Raw genomic sequence first — 19,115 nt, forward strand, 5'->3', positions numbered from 1 at the left:
ATCTCCATCTCTGGGCCTGGCTCCCACTGAAGAGACCTCAATAAAGATCGAAACTAGTCTGGGTAGTGGCCCTTCCCTTAATGCATAACATTATAGATATCCGCAAGGAGATGTGTTTTGCATTATGGTCGATACTGAGATAGGAGTGATGTTAGCTTGGTCCACCTTTGCTACGAGTTTCCCGGTGTTGTACTACCTTACCCCAGTCCTGAAGATATTTTCAGGCGCAAACTTTCTTTGCTCACACTTGGATAAAGGATTAAACTAAATTTATTATTGAAGGGATAAGTTATGGATAATGAAGGTTTGGTCTGGATGTCTTGGCAGTTTATTCTTAACAGCATAAAAGCTGTTAAGAATAAACTTTGCAACATGAACACAAAAATAGTTGTAATCTCTATTTTTGTGTTCATTTTATGTTCTCTATTTCAAGTTTCACTTCATAGAATGAAACCTGAAATTATTATAATTTTTTTTCAAAAGCGTGGCATTAGTAATTCTCTTGACAGTACAGAGGATGACTTATTATTTCAAGTCGGTAATGACTCTGTTTCTGATGAAGAATCAAGTTCAGAAAATTTTGAGAGAAGATGAAGATGAATAAAGATTTAAAAAGAAGATTAATGTAATTTATAAAAATTATCATAAAAAATCAGCTAACGCCTTTTATTCCCATTTAGGGAGTATGCTAGGCCGTTTTAGCTCTATCTAACTTTTGGAGACTGAGTGGACAGTTCAATCTCCACTGGTAATCAGAGATAGCTGGCTCGAGGCTATCACTAATTAAGTGGCATGCTATGAAAAAAAAAATTGTTTATATACACTGCTCAAAACAATTAGTGGAATATTTTAGTTTCTGTCGGATAATTATAACTATTGGGTACTTTATACATGAATAAATATTTTTTACTTATGGATAGGGTGTAATTGATGAGATATTGTGTAAATAATCGATATTTATTACAAATTGTTGTGTAGAGGCTTAAGTGCTGTGAGGACATTATGTTGGAGGTTTAATGGATTTTTTACAACACTCAAAAAGAATTAAATTAGAATTTAATACTTCCTATATTTCGTCCTAGTCACCAGGACATCTACGGGGATTACAAAAACAATTAATGTAACATGCACACAAAAACTTACAATACTAAGCCCAACCACGTGGGTGACACTAAAGTCCTATCTAGGGTGGAGTGCCCTCTAAGGGCGGTAGTAGGTGGCATGGAATGTAAGGTGGGACCTCTGGTGATGAGTGTTTCCCAAATCTTCGGAAGCTTAATGCAACCGTATTTGTTAAGATTTAGTTGGTTTCTGAGAGCTGCTGCTGCTTCTAAGAAAAGTCTCTCTTTCTTGAATTTGCTGTGGTGGAGCATGGTGGTTTTCTTCCATGATACTCTGTGGGTGGTGTCCAAAACATGGTCAGCCAAGCCTGAATGGCCATAGTTGTGTTTAACGATGTACGACTTGTGTTCCTCCAGGCGGATGGATGCTGATCTGCCTGTCTGTCCAAAGTACGCAAGCTTACAGGAACAGGGTACTTTGTAAACTCCAGGCAGAGAGAGAGGAGGGAGCTGATGTTTTGTAGAACGGATAAGGGTAGCAAGTTTGCGGTAGGGCTTATATGCTGTGTGTAGGTTATACTTTTTTAGTATCTTGGCTATTTTTTCCGAAGTGCCTCTGATGTAGGGTATGGTGATGGCATGTTTAAAATCTTGTTGATGAGAGGGACGGGGAATGGGGGAGGAATTGATTATTTTTTTGATACTGTGTTCGCTGTAGCCATTGGAGAGGAAAGTTCTGTGTATGTGGTTAAGCTCAGTAGTAGGGTGGTTCCATTGGAACAAAGATTGTGGGCTCTCTTGGTAAGGGTTTTAATGATGCCATATTGTTGTGAGGAGTGGTGGTGGGAGAGTTTGTGAATGTATCTGCCTGTGTGTGTGGGTTTTCTGTATACAGTGAAGGCAAGTGTATCATTAGGCAGGCGCGTGACTAAGGTGTCTATGAAGGGTAAACAATTGTTCTTTTCCTTTTCCATAGTAAACTGGATTCTTGGATGTAGGCTATTGAGATGACCGAGGAAGGAGTCTAACGTGTCTGGGCCATGAGGCCAAATGGAGAACACATCATCTACATATCTTAGCCAGATAGAAGGTTTGAATGGGGCTGAGTCTATGGCTCGTTTTTCGAAATCTTCCATATAGAAATTGGCAGGGGGGGTGAGTGGGGGGGAACCCATGGCGGTTCCTTCTATCTGCTTGTAGATTTTGTTATTCCAAGAGAAATACCCAGAGTTGATGGCAAAGGAAAAGAGATCGAAGATGTCAGAGGGGAAAACGTTTTCTAAGAGAGATAAAGTGTCAGTTAAGGGAATATTGGTAAACAAAGAGGAGATATCAGAGCTTACTAATACGTCTGTATTGTTCAAGGTTAAATTTTCTGTGAGGGCTTTAAAGTGGGTCGAGTTTTTTATATAAGAAGCTGAATTTCCGGTGAGGGGGGACAGAGAGTTGGCCAGCTGTTTAGACAGTCTGTAACAAGGTGCATTGGTGGCATCTACTATAGGTCTGAGTGGGGAATTGGGTTTGTGGATTTTTGGTAAACCGTATATTTGGGGGGGAGGGGGAGCGGAAAGGTTTAAGTTTTTTCGTGACGTTAGGGGGCCAGGAGGTTACTTTTTTTAAGTAAGATTTTTAATTTCTTAACTTGTGTTTTTGTGGGGTCGTGTTCTAGTGGGATGTAGGTAGCGCGATCCCGCTAGAACTAATGGAGTCCCTATATCTGAAGTAGCCAGATTGAATGTAAATGGAGTCCCTATATCTGAAGTAGCCAGATTGAATACACTGCTTTAATAAAGCAAATATCTTTTTAGACAATTTGTCCTTTAGTAATGTTAATACCTCCTCAGTTGGGACGTTAGCAAATAATGAGATAATGGCAAAACTTGCTATGATATCATTTTCGCTGATTGAAATATTTTTGATATGAGAAACAAAATCTGTGGTGTTTTTGATGAACAATGAAGATTTATTGGAGAAACACTTGAGGTATTCTGCAAGATGTTTAGAAAGCTTATAAGTAGGACCATCAATTCCTTCCACAATTGGGTGAAGAGGGGTTTTTTCCTTGTGGATCTTTGGAACTCCATAAATGCGTGGTATAAGAGGGTGTAGAGAGCGTAAAGAAAGGCGAATGTTGTGAGGAAGTTGACTTGTAGTCTTTAACAGATTGTTTGTGCGGTTTTGTAGTTCCCTTGTTGGATCATCCTGAAGAATTGAATATGTAATGTTGTCTTCAAGCAATTGAAGCATTTTATTGTGGTAATCTTCAGAGTTGAGGACGACTGTGGCATTGCCTTTATCTGCAGGTAAAATAATGATGTTTTTGTTCTTTTTAAGATTCTTTAAGGCCTGTCTTTCGGCAGGAGAAAGATTATCTGTTGGAGGTTTAGCATTATTGATAATGAAGATGGATTCAATACGGAGAAGTTTTCCCAAATGATTAGGAATAAATGAACTGGTTTTTTCTATTTTAGTAAGTAGAGATTCTTTTGGCATAAACTTTGGTGAGGGAATGAAATTTAGACCTTTGCTTAGAATATCTTTTTCTGCAACTGTTAAAACATGTGACAAATTGTTTACTACAGCTTTGTCAGGATTAATACAGGCTTTAGTAGGAGCATGTGTTTTGAACTCTCTTAAGAATCTCAAATTTCTTTATAAGATTAAGCTTATTATTATTATTTATCCGTGTTGCTTGTGCTTCACTGTTAAAGATAAAATCATGAAAATTATCATTATTCATAACCTCTCCAAGTTTCTGAGTTAAAGACCTTTTTACGTTGAACAAAAAAGCAAGACAGCATTTTGTATCCGAGATTCTTTCGCTGAGAAGATGTAACTTGGCTTTACGATAAATTCTTTTAGCGCGTTCTGTTATCTTTTCTCGAAACAATATGAAATTAGGAAAAACTTGATTGAATTTACAATGTTTGAGGAAAACTAACCTGTTGACTCTCAGTCCTATTTTCTTCAATGATTTTTTATAATTTCTTTTGATGTCAGTTAGAGATGCCTCCTCATTTAGGCTATAGATGTATTTCTGAGCTTCTACTCAGTTGTTATGGTACATTTTAAAAATAGATATTTAATGACTTTAAACCGAGATAAAATATTAAGTTTATTATATATATATATATATATATATATATATATATATATATATATTTAAAAAATAATATTTACATGAAAAATTTGATGCATAATTCATGCGTTTCATACTGAGAAGAATATTTTTTTTCCAAAATATTGACATGAGAAATGTGATTGATGCATCCAATACACAGTGCATCTTATAAGGAAAAAAATACAGTATTTATTGAATTGTGTCACCTCATCTTTTAAGTGTGGTGGAGGTATGAGAAAGTGTTGCAGGAAAATTTTCTTCTAGTTTGGAAAAAGACTCCAAAAATAGGCACTAAATGTACTGGTATATCTGATCTGTGTTATCTCTGCAGTGGTATTTCCCTAGAAATTATCCAGCACATTAGGAGTATAAGGATCAAAATAGTCATTGCAGGGTCTCTGGATTCAGAATATTGGATTCTGAATATATAGAGATTTGAATAATTAATATTTACTTCAGAATCCAACATGATTTTCCATCACATAAGCTAGACTTGTAATTATTATTTTATGTAAATCACTTGTTTATGAATTAATGCTCATGTAACTTCAGTTCTATTAATAATTAATTAATTAATCAAGGATATATAATAGTGAAAAGACTCTGTATTAAAATAATTTTAAGTTTATTTTATTTATTGCTATGTTAATATTATAAGAATTTGTATTCAACAATTTAACTGCATATTAATTGAAATGTAAATATTCCTTATTTGTTCCTGTATGTAGAGGTATAACATAGTGCAATGCCTCAGTTTTATTATATTTTGTTTTAGTTGTCATGGAGACGTATGTAAGATAACGAGCGCGAGTTTAGAACAGAGCGTGGCAGATCGGTATTGAAAGGCTGAAAAGGATTTGAGTAGAGGAGAGCACGAGAATAATTTCGGCAGCAAGAAGGGATATATAAGCGAAGAACAGAGAAAACGATTCATTCGGGGGGAATCAGAGTGAGATAACAGCGAGCAGAGAGATAACAGCGAGTCAGTCAAGTAGCTCGCCAAGATCTACTAGTCGAGGAGCGAGTTAGCTAGCAAGTTGCTGAATAACAAATAAAGCATCGGAAGATAGCAAGGTAGCAACTGGATGACTAGCGATAATTTTGTTGGGATTTTGACTCGGGACCGACTTTTCAGGGACACACAGAAACTTGAAGAATAGCACGGAGTAACTAAGAGAATAAGTAGAGGCAGCAAGGTTAAATTTAAACGATAGCTGTGCTGGAAAATGCTGGAAGAATAGGCTACTGTGCATAAAAACTTCAAGTTAAAGAATTACTGAGTGTTACCTTAGTTCATGAGTTATTGGTAGAATACTGAATTGGTCAAGTGATGTCAAAGATAGTACAAGCGTTTTGCTCCAAGCAAGACCCTTTAACTATGTGAATTGCGACCATTAATTTATTCAGTTATTACTAAGAGGATTTGTTTTGTTTTTAATGAGTGCTGTTAATTGTTTTAAGTGAATACAGTTTTAAAAGGTGTCCATACATAATTAGATGAACAAGGAAATTTACCGGTAAGATTTAACCAACTTTGTTACTCCTATGCAGAGATATGTGTGAGTTTCTTCCTAAAATATCCCTACATTAACAGTAACTTTTGCAGGAGAATAGCTGGAATGTGGATTGAAGAGTGTATACTTGTGAAGAAGCATTGCCACCCTTATATATGTAATTGAAACTTACATAACTATAAGATATTAATGTAGTTGGTTACTAAGGAACCTATGACATTGAACTTTTTCAAATGGCTAATTGAATTTTGTGAAGGCTGTATTTCAGACAACAGATTAACCATTGCCTGAAATTATATGACTATATTACCAGATAAGCTAAAATGTTTGTAATAACTTATTCAGTGATTTAAACTAAAGTGTATAATTTGTAAGCCTATATTAAATGTTTATTTTGTTGATCTAAAGTTGTATTTGCCTGAATCTCTTTTACTGCACCATTCATAAAATAATCGAACCAAAGTGGGTGAATAAGATAAGTTAAATAAACTCGGCCTGTATACATAATAACAACACATAAAAGGGAAATAGTTGAGAGTTGGTTTTACTTTAATTCTTTGACTGATTTAGATATAGAGTGGCACAGTCAATAAATACAAATTTTCTCTATATTTGGATTAGAAATCAACTAGCAACTTAATTTTTTTGTTTAAGAACATTGAGTGACAAATTGACAGATCCAAAGTATAGGTTAAGACGAAATAGGATCCAACAAAAGGAATGCCTCAGAATATCTGTTTATTAGTTATGTTTATTAAAAGAATGGAATGGAAAGTCTAACCAGAAGAATGACATCTGTAATCATAGTCACTGATATATTGAGGTTTGTCAAATACTTGTGTGTATGTGTCTTTAGTAAATATTATGGACTTACCTTCACTGTATATTTTCTGTTAATAATTTAATACAGTGGTCATTTCTGATATATTCTTATTTTAAATCACTGTGTATAGGTCCTGAAAATAGAACACCATCAAAGAAAGGATCGAAAGCAAACAAAAAAGAATTCAAGGTAATGCTTTATTTTAAGAAAATATTATTTATTTATGCATCTAATTCTTTATATTAGATAATGTAGGATTATCTGTGTATCACATAATTCATCAGTGGTAAGCTGTGATGTGGTATGACAACTGTGCATCATATAATCAGCTTTGAACCAGTGATAAGTCTAAGGAATAATACATACTTGTATACAATACATAGAATGTATCGTATTATATGTATTTCAGCCATTTTATGTATTTTTATATGTATTGCCATTTCAGCATGTTTCAGCATTCCTTTATTTTGGAATCTTTTTTCTTTCTAAAATAATTTTTACTTTGTTTAGAAGCAGTGTTTAAGAAATAAATTTCTCAATAAAGTGATATAGAAAAAGATGACAGCACATGTATTGGACTCCACATGTGCTGTCCATTGACAGCACATGTACTACACAGCATTGTTTGTGTAGTATAGATGATTAGAAGCATAACTATGTATCATCTTTGTAATGGAGGAAAAAAATTGCTTGTAGCACTGCATAGTGTTTTCTATCTCCACAAAAAAATGTATTATAAGTCTTCACATACAAGGTTTGTTCACTCTGAGCCATAAAGTTTATGATCAAAGGACAGTCAAATGACAAAGAATAAATATCAAGCAGAAGAGTTTAAAATCACTGAATATTTAGAAAGATTTCCTTTGATTTTTTTCAGTGTTTATTTGAAAATTATGGCTTAGTTCTCTAATATTTTCTTTAGAAAAGAAAGAAGTTTTATAGTGCTAATATTACCAGATTTGCAACTTTGTGTGTGTGTGTAGTGATAGGATATATGCCAATAGGTGCATCTTGTAGCAGATGCTGCCTGTGTTTAGAGATGTGTGTATGTGTGGCGATAGGATATATGCCAATGGGACATCTTGTAGCAGATGCTGCCTGTGTTTAGAGAGCTCCAAAAGCTAAGTTGTTTAGTTTAGGGAAACAAAAAAAAAAAAACAATATTAGTTAAAAATTGTATTTGCACTAGATCGTATTGTGGTGTTAATTAGATTTATGTTAAACTTTCTATTTAATATAAAATTATATAAGTCATTCTGCATGGTATGTTACATAGAGTGGTATGCACCAGTGTGAAGCAGAACAGTAAAACATCATTATTTAAGGAATTCAACCAGAGGATCTTCATTCAGTGCAATGTCTGCAAGAAGTACTCATTACTTCTTCGCAAGTGTCAGAAGTGCAGTTCAAGTCAAAAGATTGAGGTGGCAGACATAACAGAGGATATATGTGAAAATGTGTGCAACAGTGTAGAAGACAGGATTGAAAGGGTGATGAAGTGGCATGATTGAGAGAGAGAGAGAGAGAGAGAGAGAGACAGACAGACAGCGTAAAAGTGATAATTGAAGGAATAATAGTAGTATGACGGATATAAAGAATGATTTGGCCATGATCAGGCAGATAGTGCAGTTACATGGAGTATACATGGTACTAAGCATGAGCTGGAGTGAATGCAAAAATGTCTGGTAAGTGGTTCAGCCGAGAACAGGAAGAAAGAAGTGTGAGGGGAAAAAAGGAATGCTTTACTAACAGAGAGAAGGAAAAATTAAGGAGAGAGAATCTTGTATGGCAATTCTATCATAAGAGGTGTGCTCAGTAAGAGTGACAAAATTGCACTTCCCAGATAAAAAATTAATGATGTCTGCAAGACTAGAATGCAAAAAGGCTAAAGTGAAGGAGTTGATTGCTTTGACTGAAATGAATGATTTGAAAGGAGAAAAGTATGGTATGAGGGAGGACATGAAAGAGTTGAAAGTAACTAAAGAAAAGGGTGAGAGAGTTAAGATAGTGAGTCATTTGTTACTTATGATGGAATTCATCTGAGAAGGAGTCAATGTGTAAGTTATGCAAGAGGAATGAAGTGCAGTTTGTGGAGTGAGTTTGATGGACGAAAGGACTTATACAAGGAGAATGGTTTGCATCTGAATGTATTTAATGTTCAGAGTCTGATTAAAGGTGTTGTTGAATGATGAAAGTGGATGTGCAAAATCAGGGAAACTGAAGTTTTTAGGAAGGAAGCTGTTGAATGAGTACACAGGTGAGGCAGTTGAGTGTAAGAATTTGTAGAAAATGCCTAAGTTAGTACTACTGGTAAGAAACCAGAATATGATAGATAATATAAAGCATAAGGACAATGGTGAGCCTAAGGGACTCTTGCACTTTATGTACATTAATACCAGGATAATTCAGAACAAGGAGAGGGAGGAGTTTTTTTGGCATTGGTTAGTTCAGGGATTGTCAACCTTTTATGTCCCATGTACCAATTTTTTCATGTGTATATTCAGATGTGCCATACAACTCTTGTATCCTTAAAAATTTCCTGTAAAAATATGTTAATATAGACATTTAATATATATATCTATATACCGAGCACACCTTGGAGATTCAGTGGGGTCCTTAAGGGTCGAAGCTGTATAATTGAAAGGAGACCTCCACATAGCCTTTAAAGGAATGCAGAGAACCGACCAGGGCTTCTGACCTAATGTCCAATCCTCACCTTCTCGTGGTGCACCTTGTTGGGTATCTACCTGGATACTGAACGAACGAGGATGGGCTGGCAATTTGGGATTTAGCCGACCAAATTGTATTCGTATTGGTTAAACCAAAATAAAAAATGATGGTACAACATGACAAAATTTCATGCCAACTGGGGCGTCGCCTGGTTAAACAAGGCTCCTGTTGTTTTCGCCAGGGAACAAGGGTGAACAGCGAAAAGTCAGCTACTCGGAAAAATCTAAAAACACACCCCAACTCAACATCATCAGAGTTAAAGATCGGTACTATCAACATAAGAAGCCTGAATGGCAAAGAAATGGAGCTAGCTGAGGAATTAGATAAGTACCAGATCGACATAATAGGGGTGACTGAAACAAAAAAAGCAAAAACTGGTGTGATCTTCCTGAGCAATAAATACAAAATGTTATATTCAGGCAATGATAATCAAGGAAAAGAAGAAGTAGCCATAGTATTCAACACAAAATAAGAGGGTAATCTTCTTGAATGGCAGGCAGTCTCAAGTAGAGTAATGTGGGCAAATATGAGAATGGGGAACTGGACAATGAGACTTATTTGTGCCTATGGTCCCACAGAAGGTTCTACTAAGATAGAAGTGGAGGAATTTTTTGATGCTTTAGAAAAAGCAACTGACACAATGAAAAAGGAAAAGTTGGTCCTTGTTGGTGATCTAAATAGCAGAGTAGGAAATGATTGTGAGACATACAAAAATATTTTGGGAAAATTTGGAGAAAAGAGAAAAGTTAATAATAATGGCAAATATCTGTTGGATTTCTGTTCAGGACATGGACTGGTTATTACCAACACCATGTTCCAACATAAAAATGTGCACAAATTCACATGGAGAGAAGAGGCAAGGAATAAGAAAAGTCTCATTGACTATGTTATTGTTGATAGTGATGTTTTCTCCCTGGTGCTGGACACCAGAGTGTACAGAGGATTTGAAATTGGAAGTGATCACTATTTAGTCTTGAGCAGGATAAAATAGAATTTCATATTGAAAAGAATAACATGTAAGAAAGTTTTAAAGCGAATAAAAGTTGAGCAGCTCTCGGATGTGAACTATAGATTAAAATACACAAAGATTATTGAAGAAAAAATGAAAGAGTTTGCAAACAGAAATCAAACCTTGGAGATTCAGTGGCAAGCCTTGAAAAAAGCCCTGAATGATTCAGCTAGAGAGACATGTGATGAAGTTGTCTCTAAGGATAGAAAAATTAGAACTCCATGGTGGACACAGGAAGTTAAAGAGGCAGTGAAGGAAAAGAAGAAAGCATATCAGAAGTTCCTGGGAAATAAGTCAGCTTGTGCTCTTAGAGAATACAGAGACAAATGCAAGAATGCTAAACACTGCATAAAACTAGCTAAACAAAAGTCATGGGAGGACTTTGGCAAGAAGATAGAAAATAAATATCAAGAAGGTGGCAAAATAATCTGGAGGTTGTTGAGGAAGCTTAGGAATGGAGGAAAGAGTGCCATAAAAGGAGTTAGAGATGATAAAGGTGACATGAAAACGAGAGAAAAAGATATCCTTGAAGTATGGAGTAATTACTTTGAAAAACTGCTAAATGATACAAGCAGTGATGACAGCACAGTGGTAAAAAACACTGACTAGGCATGCAGGCAGGAATACATATCCATACTTGAAGTAGAAAAAGCCATCAAAGGTTTGAAATGTGGAAAGGCAGCAGAAGTAGATGATATTCGACCAGAAATGCTGAAGTATGGTGGTGGTGGTATTAAAGTTTTACAGTGGCTGCACTGCATAATTCAGAAAGCCTGGACAGAGGGACGAATTCCTGATGATTGGAGTAGAGCTCTCACAGTACCCATATATAAAAAGGGAAATAAAACTGAATGTGAGAATTACAGAGGTATTTCCCTAGTGAGTGTTCCTGGCAAGATCTATGCAAGTATACTTGAGAGACGGTTGAGAAGAATCGTGGAATAAAAGCTTGGTGAAGAACAAGCTGGATTCAGGCCAAATAGAGGCTGTCAGGATCAGCTCTTCACTTTACGACAAATAGTTGAGAAAGCATGGGAATGTAACAAAGATCTGTATTTAAGTTTTGTTGATTTGGAAAAGGCATATGACAGGGTGCCAAGAGAGAAGCTATTCAATATGCTACAGTTATATGGTGTTAATGGGGCATTATATCAAGCAATACCTAGTCTTTATTTGAGTTGTAAGTCCTCAGTTAGAATTGAAGGAAGTACAGGAAGATGGTTTAATGTTAAATCTGGTGTGAGACAAGGATGTACGTTATCCCCTCTGTTATTCATTATTTATATGGATCACATTATGAAGGAAAGTGGTATTAAACATGATATCAAAATTGGAAATGTTAATGTCAGCTCTTTGCTTTATACGGATGATATTATACTTCTAAATAAATCCGCTACAAGTCTGCAAGATTCTCTGACTAAATTGAATAACTGTTGTAATAGATATGGTATGAAGGTCAGCAATAAAAAGACAAAGACAATGAAAATCGCAAAATCATTGAAAATGTCAACTGTGTTGTGAATGGAGAACCTGTGGAACAAGTAAAACGTTTCAGCTACTTAGGCATGATTTTTAGATGGTAAATTAAATATAGAAATAGACAACAGAATCAGCAAAGCTGGTATGGTGGGAAGTCAATTGAATAAATTCATATGCAATAAGAGAGAAATTAGTGGAACACTAAATTAGCTGTATACAAAACAGTGCTCAAATCAGTTTTAACTTATGGATCTGAGAGTTGGTCAGAAGTAAAACACTTGACCAAAGACTAGAGACCGCAGATATGAGAGTCCTGAGAAAGATTAGAGGCATGAACAGATGGCATCAATGGCAATATCATATTAAAAATGAGGATATTAGGAAAGAACTTGACATTGTCAGCATCCAGGAATCCGTTAGCAGAGCTAATCTCAGGTGGTAAGGTCACTTAAACAGAATGGGCGAAGAAAGATTAGCAAAACAAATGTTCTCTTCCAGGTTGGCAGCAAAACGACCCAGAGGAAGACCAAGATATAGGTGGATTGGTACGGTAAAAAGTGCCTTAGACAATAGAAATATAAGATCTGATAATATTGGAGTCTTGACAAGTAACAGACTGATTTGGTGGAAAATTGTAGATAGGAAGTTAGTAATGATGTAATTTTTTTCATGTGGTACTATCACATCCTGTACACCCCTTGAGGGTACATGGCAGGAATTTGATGATGATGATGATGGCCTTCTGTTTTTCTTTTGCACTGTGTTTGATAACTGAATGCAAAACAAGACTTAATTTTCAAAAAAGTACAAAACTGCAAATGTTCACAAAGAAAGACAAACAAAGCACAACTATGTATCGCATGAGTATCAATTGTAAACTGACTGACTAAAACCTGTGCACCATTGTTGCTAATGCTTGGTGCATCAGGCTCAAACAAGTGAATGTGCATAAAACAATAAAATTGCTAAAAATAATTACTAAGTTTTAGCTTTTTTTCTGCAAATCGGCTTTTGGTTAATACATTTTGCATAAATAGGCTTACTTTTTTATTATTATTATCATTGTGGTCCAGTGTGCCACTTCTAATCATCCAATGTGTCAGTTTTGGTGCATGCGGCATAAGTTTATTGGCATTAGTGAGACGTTGCTGACAGAAGATGATATAGTTAGTGAGATAGAATGTGAAGGATATGGTGTTTTTAGGGAGAATAGAGAGTGAGAGAAAGAGATAAGAATGGGAGGAGTATTATTGACGAAGCTGATGAACTGCAACCAAGGAGAGTAAGAGTTCAACTGCAAGTGAGTGAAACTAGCACATTTGAAGCTATCTGTTGTGAGATAGTGGTCAGCAGAACAAAATATACAATTGGCTGTGGAATAGGGAGTGTAAAGGATGATGGGGATAATATGCATTGGCAAATAAGCTCAATTAGTCAACGGCAGGTACTAAAATACACTGGACTAAAAAATTATGGAATGCTGATTGAAACATGTACATAATTTTAAAGTTGGTGAATGCAGAGACTCATACATATAGGTAGAGTAAAACTGCTGGAATATGATTGTGGATGTCTGAGGTGTGTGTTTAATGCATCTGTAGCATTCTTTATTCTCTTTTACAGGTATAAGGATGATAAAGGTGACGTTACTGGGTAACAAAAGGGCACCATTTTTTTTTTTTTTTTGCTGAGAACATTGACATTCCTTGCAAGAGGTGATGAAGTTTGTTGAAGTGTCTGAATCCACGGTCATTAGTATCCATTTACATCTATAATGACAAATCAGGATTGCAGGTTAGAGATGACTAGCAACAGCTGAACATTTCCAGATTCATCAAGAACTACTTCAACAATATAATGCTAGACACAGTAAACCAGTTTCAGAATTAACATTACAGAGAGAACTGCATGGGTTAGACATTTTCAGTCATGTTGCCCAGATACATCCTAAGTTAACAACTGTCCAGAAGAAAAATCGCCTTGCTTGGGCATAACATCATTGTCACTGGACCATTGACCAGTGAAGATGATGTTATGCCCATCGAATCCAGATTCTGCTTATATTCCAATGATAGCTGCTCCAAGGTCATGCAGCAGGCAAGAGAAATATTTGACCCTGAATGTGCCCAAAGAGCCATTCAAAAATTAGGTGGCAGTATCATGTTTTGGGACTGTATTTCAAGTGCTGGAGTTGACCCATTCATTGAGGTGTCCAATCGCATGAAATTCATGGATTATCTGACACTTTTAAATAATGAGGTATTGTCATTTATTCAGTTTTTGGAACAAGAAGGACACATAGTGGGCACTTAATTGATTTTCAATTAAGACAGGGTACATGTGGAATTATCGGGCTGGAAAGTATGACAAACTTAGGAGATTGATTGGCTCAGTGCCATGGCATGTACAACTGCAAGGACTAGAAGTTGATAGCGCATGGGAGGTAGTTAAGAAGTGCTTGCATGAAGCAATGGCTGACTGTATACCTAGAGTCCGAATAATAAATCAAGTAGGGGTTAAATGGATGAATAACACCATTAAGCTTGAGCTGCAAAAAAAGAAACAACTATGGAGGGAATTTAAGGAGAAAGGTGACCGGCAGGCACATGAACGGTATAAAGCGCATGCCAGAAGGGTGACGAGTGTGGTAAGAAACGCAAAAAAGGATTACGAAAGAACATTGGCCATGCAGGCTAAAGAGAATCCTAAACAGTTTTTTAGATATGTAGCAAGTAAAAGGAAAAATGTACATGGCAGAATGATTTTAAAGAATGCCGATGGTAGGGAGGTAACTGAATCAGTTGAGATAGCTGAGTTACTGAGTGAGCACTTTGCAAGAATATTTCATCCAGGTGGTGACATTGCAGAAACGAATAAACCAGTAGATTATACTGGAATTGTGGTTAATGAAGTGGAGGTGAGTAGTCTATTGCATAACCTCAATGTCAATACATCTGTGGGATTGGATGGTATACCAGCTCATGTAGTACGAGAAGCAGCTAAAGAATTGTCAGTACCCTTGACCATTTTGTTTAATTTGAGTCTCAGGTCTGGGTTAGTCCCGAGCCGGTGGAAGGAAGGGAAAATAAGTTCCACTGCATAAAGGTGGTTCCAAGACTGCTGTTGTAAATTACCGACCGATTAGTATATCAGGAATCATTGTCAAGGTCTTAGAGAAATTAATCAAGAAAAGAATACAGGATTGGATAGATGAAAATGGGATATTGTATGGGGGACAACATGGTTTTGTGAAGGGTAGATCATGCCTCAGTAACTTGCTCACGTTTTATAACACAGTGACGGCTGAACTGGATAGGGGTAATGGGTTTACAGTGATACTACTGGACCTTGCCAAGGCCTTTGACAGGATACCACATGGAACCCTAATCAGTAAACTGGAGCAGATGGGGATAGATATAGGGTTGGTAAGATGGATAGGAGGGTGGTTGAAGGAGAGATACCAGAGAGTGGTTTATTCAGGAGTGGAGTCAAAAAGACGTCTTGTGACTAGTGGAGTGCCGCAGGGCTCTGTTCTTGGACCACTGCTTTTCAATTTGATTGAAAAGCAGTGGTCATCAATGATATTGGAAAGGATTTGAGAGGAAGTGTTCACTTGTTTGCTGATGATGCAAAGTTGGGTAGAGCAATTGTGAGTGCACAGGATGTCAAAATTTTACAGGATGATTTGGATAGTTTGGAGGACTGGGCTAGGAAAAATGGATGTCAGTTTAATGTGGCAAAGTGTAAGGTTATGCACTTTGGGGTGAAAAGAATAGCAGCAGTATATCGCATAGGTGGAACCGTACTCCAGGAGATTGATGAGGCCAGGGATTTGGGAGTACTGGTGGATAGGGAGTTGAAGTTTAGGGGGCACATTGCAAAAGTAACTAAAACAGCTCACCAAATCACTTGGCTTATGAAAAATACTTTAACATGTAGAGAGAAGCAAGTTGTTGTTCCTCTGTATCAAGCCTTGATAAGACCCCATCTGGACTTCTGTGCCCAGTTATGGGCACCAGGGTTTCTTTGTGATGGGGAGGAAGTGGAGAGGGTCCAGAGACGAGTGACCAAGATGATAGCAGGTCTGTGGAATGAACCTTATGAGAATAGGTTGAGGATTTGTGGGTTGCAGAAATTGGACGATAGGCGAAGGAGGGGTGATATGATTGAGACATTCAAATTACTGAAGGGTTTTTATAAGATTGATCCAGAAGATATTTTTGAAAATATGACTGGTGATGGGAGGACTAGGGGCCATGCATGGAAGCTGGGTAAGAGCGTGGTTGACAAGGGTGTTAGAGCTAGGTTTTTTACTTGGAGAGTGGTGAATGAGTGGAATAAGCTTCCCGAGTCTGTTGTGGGTGCTACGACCGTGAATGAGTTCAAGGCAAGATATGATAAATACTGTGTAAATGTTGAATAGTTGTTCCAGACATGATGTTAGGGCCTCCCTCGATGAGTTTGTCGACTCCTTGGAGTTTCCCGGAACAATAATAATAATAATAGTGGACCCTGAGTTTCAAAATGATGACTCTTGTGTCCTTCGAGCCAGAATTGTGCTGGATTGATTAGCAGAATGTGAGAAAGATGTTCCACATCTCAATTGGCCAGCCACTTCACTCAGTCTGAGTGTTATCAAAAAAAATCTGGGTCATGTTAGAAAGGGCTGTAAAGAAGAAACCTCAGCAACCTGAAAATTTGGAGGAATTAAGGGATCTTTTAAGCATGGAGCAGAATGAACTTGATATTGTCGTGACGTTCTATTTTCATGTTATGTTCTAAATCCGCCATCTTGCTAAAAGTCACTTTCATAAAATAAAGGGAAACTAATTGCAAATTAATCACTGATCTAAGGGTAGAGAAATTTCTATTATACTGCGCCACTCTATCCTTAGATAAGTCTATATGAATTAGTAAGATTAATTCAAAATTAGTTAGAGTCTTTTCACTCATTCAGGCCGATGGTATTTATTTTCTTTCCTTCTGGGATTCCTGCTAGATCCGAATTTTTGTGAACGGTGCAGTAAAAAGAAATTCAGGCAAACACAATATTTAAATTAACAAACAAAACATTTAATATATGGTTATATAACAAAATACATGTATTCCACTTTTAAATATGATAACTCAGTCAAGCCAGTACATCAGGTCAAGTCATTCACAATAAATCAATCTTTCAAACTTTCACAAACAATCTCACAGTTTCAGAATCACAAAGTTCCTATACTCAACTTATTACAATAGAAATTCTTATTTAAACAGTTTCCTTGTGTCTCTCAGCTACACTCTACGATTAACTCATAACAGGCACTAACCACGGTAGATATCATTTCAATGTCTATAGTTTCAACTCTCAGCCTCGATGGTAAGCTACAGTTAATGTTACAAACAGCGCAACGGAACTAATACTTAAATCTTCATACACTGAAATAAACTAATGTGACTGTCCTTACCAGAAATAATCTTCAGTACTTCCAATATTTTGTGAGCACACTTTCAATTTGTATTTATCATACTTGCGAAACACATTTATAAAAATTCTCCAAGGTTATAACTAAGCCTTATTAATCGCGCTTCAAAACTCCAGATAAAAACTATAAGGTACATTAATTATTCTTATTTTTCATTCATCAACTAGTTTAACTCCGTACAATTCCTTTTTTCGTAGTATAGAAATAAGTCGTAATTGTAGACTGACTGGATTTATTCAGAATTCTTCTTTGAATGTCCAGTTCTCTAATTATCCGATTACGGCAATAATTTCCTTTATTACTACGGCTGACTTTGCTTTCAGCCAACTATAAGATTCACTTATAAAAAAAAATATCTACTCAATTCTTCCCTAAGAACCTTTTAATTACATCTACTTCTTTAGTTTACTTCCTTGCTACCTTATAGTTCCAAAGTTCCGTTCTGACTCTCACTTACAACTACGTATCTATTTTCTCTCTTCTCCACAAACGCTCCCTTCACACGCGCCCGTTTATTTTCACGCGTCTCCATGACAACCGATAGACGTAAACATTCTCGCGAATGTTACATTACGCTATACAACTACATTGAGTTATTACATAACATTAAGCTTTCACAAAAGGAATAAATAGAATGATCGCATTTCAATAAATGCGCAGTTAAACTACAAATATAAGTTCTTACAATATTGACATAATAATAAATAAAACAGCTTAATAACATTTAATACAGAATCTATTTACCATTAACACATTTCTTTGATTAAGCAATTAAATATTTGACATAATTAAGGTAGTTATATAATATCAATTATAATTTATGTTATTTACATTAAATAATATCTACAAATATAGTTCTTGTGACGGAAAGTCATGTTGGATTCTGAATCAAACAACATTTATTCTAATTTCTACATAATCAGAATCCAACAATATGCATGTGATAATGAGTTATATTGATAGCATGCAAAAAAAAAAAAACTCCAAGCTGTAATTAAAGCAAGTGGTGATATAACTCCATATTAAGGAATAAAGTTTATATTTCATAATTTTTTGTCTGGTGTGTGTTTATTATGGGGGGGGCTTCAACTTTGAGAACATAGATTAGAAAGAGGAAAGGAAACATGGGAGGGAGGGAGGAAGGAAAGAAATGGAATTTATGCAGTTATTAAGGAATAATTACCTCGGGCAGCATGTGATGGAATGTTTTAAGGGTTTGAGAGTGCTAGATCTACTAACTGCATCAGAGAATTTGTCTATAATCAGTATGACCACATTGCCACAAATTGATGAGAGTGATCATATGGTCTTGACTTGGGAGGTGGTAAATGCGAGGAATTTTGAGTTAAGAGGTGGCGGGGATATATGTAGAATTACAGGATTGGTACGTATGACAGACTTAGAGATTGCTTGGATCAGTGCCATGGTATGTGAAACTGCAAGAACTAAATGTTGATAGTGCATTGGAAGTGGTTATGGAGTCTTTGAGGAAAGTCATAGCAGGAGCCACAAAAAAAAAAAAAAAAAAAAAAAAAAAAAATTTGTGGAGGGAATTAATTCAAGGAGAAAGTTGACCAGCAGGCACATGAAAAACAAAACACAGGCCAGAAGGGTAACCAGTGTGGTAAGAGAGGCAAAGCAGAGCATGAATGGAAATCAGCAGTACAGGCCAAAGATAGTGAAGTTAAAGGAAGAATGATTATGGAAGAAAAATTTTAATGACTGCTGATGGTAAGGAGGTTACCGAATCAGACAACATAGTAGAATTGCTAAGTGAACACTTTTCAAGTGTATATCATCCAGGTGGAGATATTGCAGTAACAAGAAAGGCAAAGACTTAAATGGAAACCAAGGTAAATGAACTGGAGGTGCATAGACTATTACAGAACCTTGATCTGAAAATACAG

General features: G+C 36.2%; 1 protein-coding gene across 3 annotated transcripts in view; it reads left to right on the forward strand.

The window, feature by feature from the left end:
* Dis3l2 (Dis3 like 3'-5' exoribonuclease 2) overlaps window positions 1-19,115 on the forward strand; it is a 592,606-nt gene that overhangs the window by 85,511 nt on the left and 487,980 nt on the right. For all 3 annotated transcript variants that reach the window (XM_090392002.1, XM_090392000.1, XM_090392001.1), the window contains exon 4: window positions 6,650-6,708. In XM_090392002.1, the coding sequence (XP_090248128.1) occupies window positions 6,650-6,708 (59 nt within the window). The remainder of the gene's footprint in view (window positions 1-6,649; window positions 6,709-19,115) is intronic.

Source organism: Typopeltis vanoorti, chromosome 4 (assembly GCF_054136105.1).
Source record: "Typopeltis vanoorti isolate ZY-2024b chromosome 4, IOZ_Tvanoo_1.0, whole genome shotgun sequence".
Taxonomy (NCBI): domain Eukaryota; kingdom Metazoa; phylum Arthropoda; class Arachnida; order Uropygi; family Thelyphonidae; genus Typopeltis; species Typopeltis vanoorti.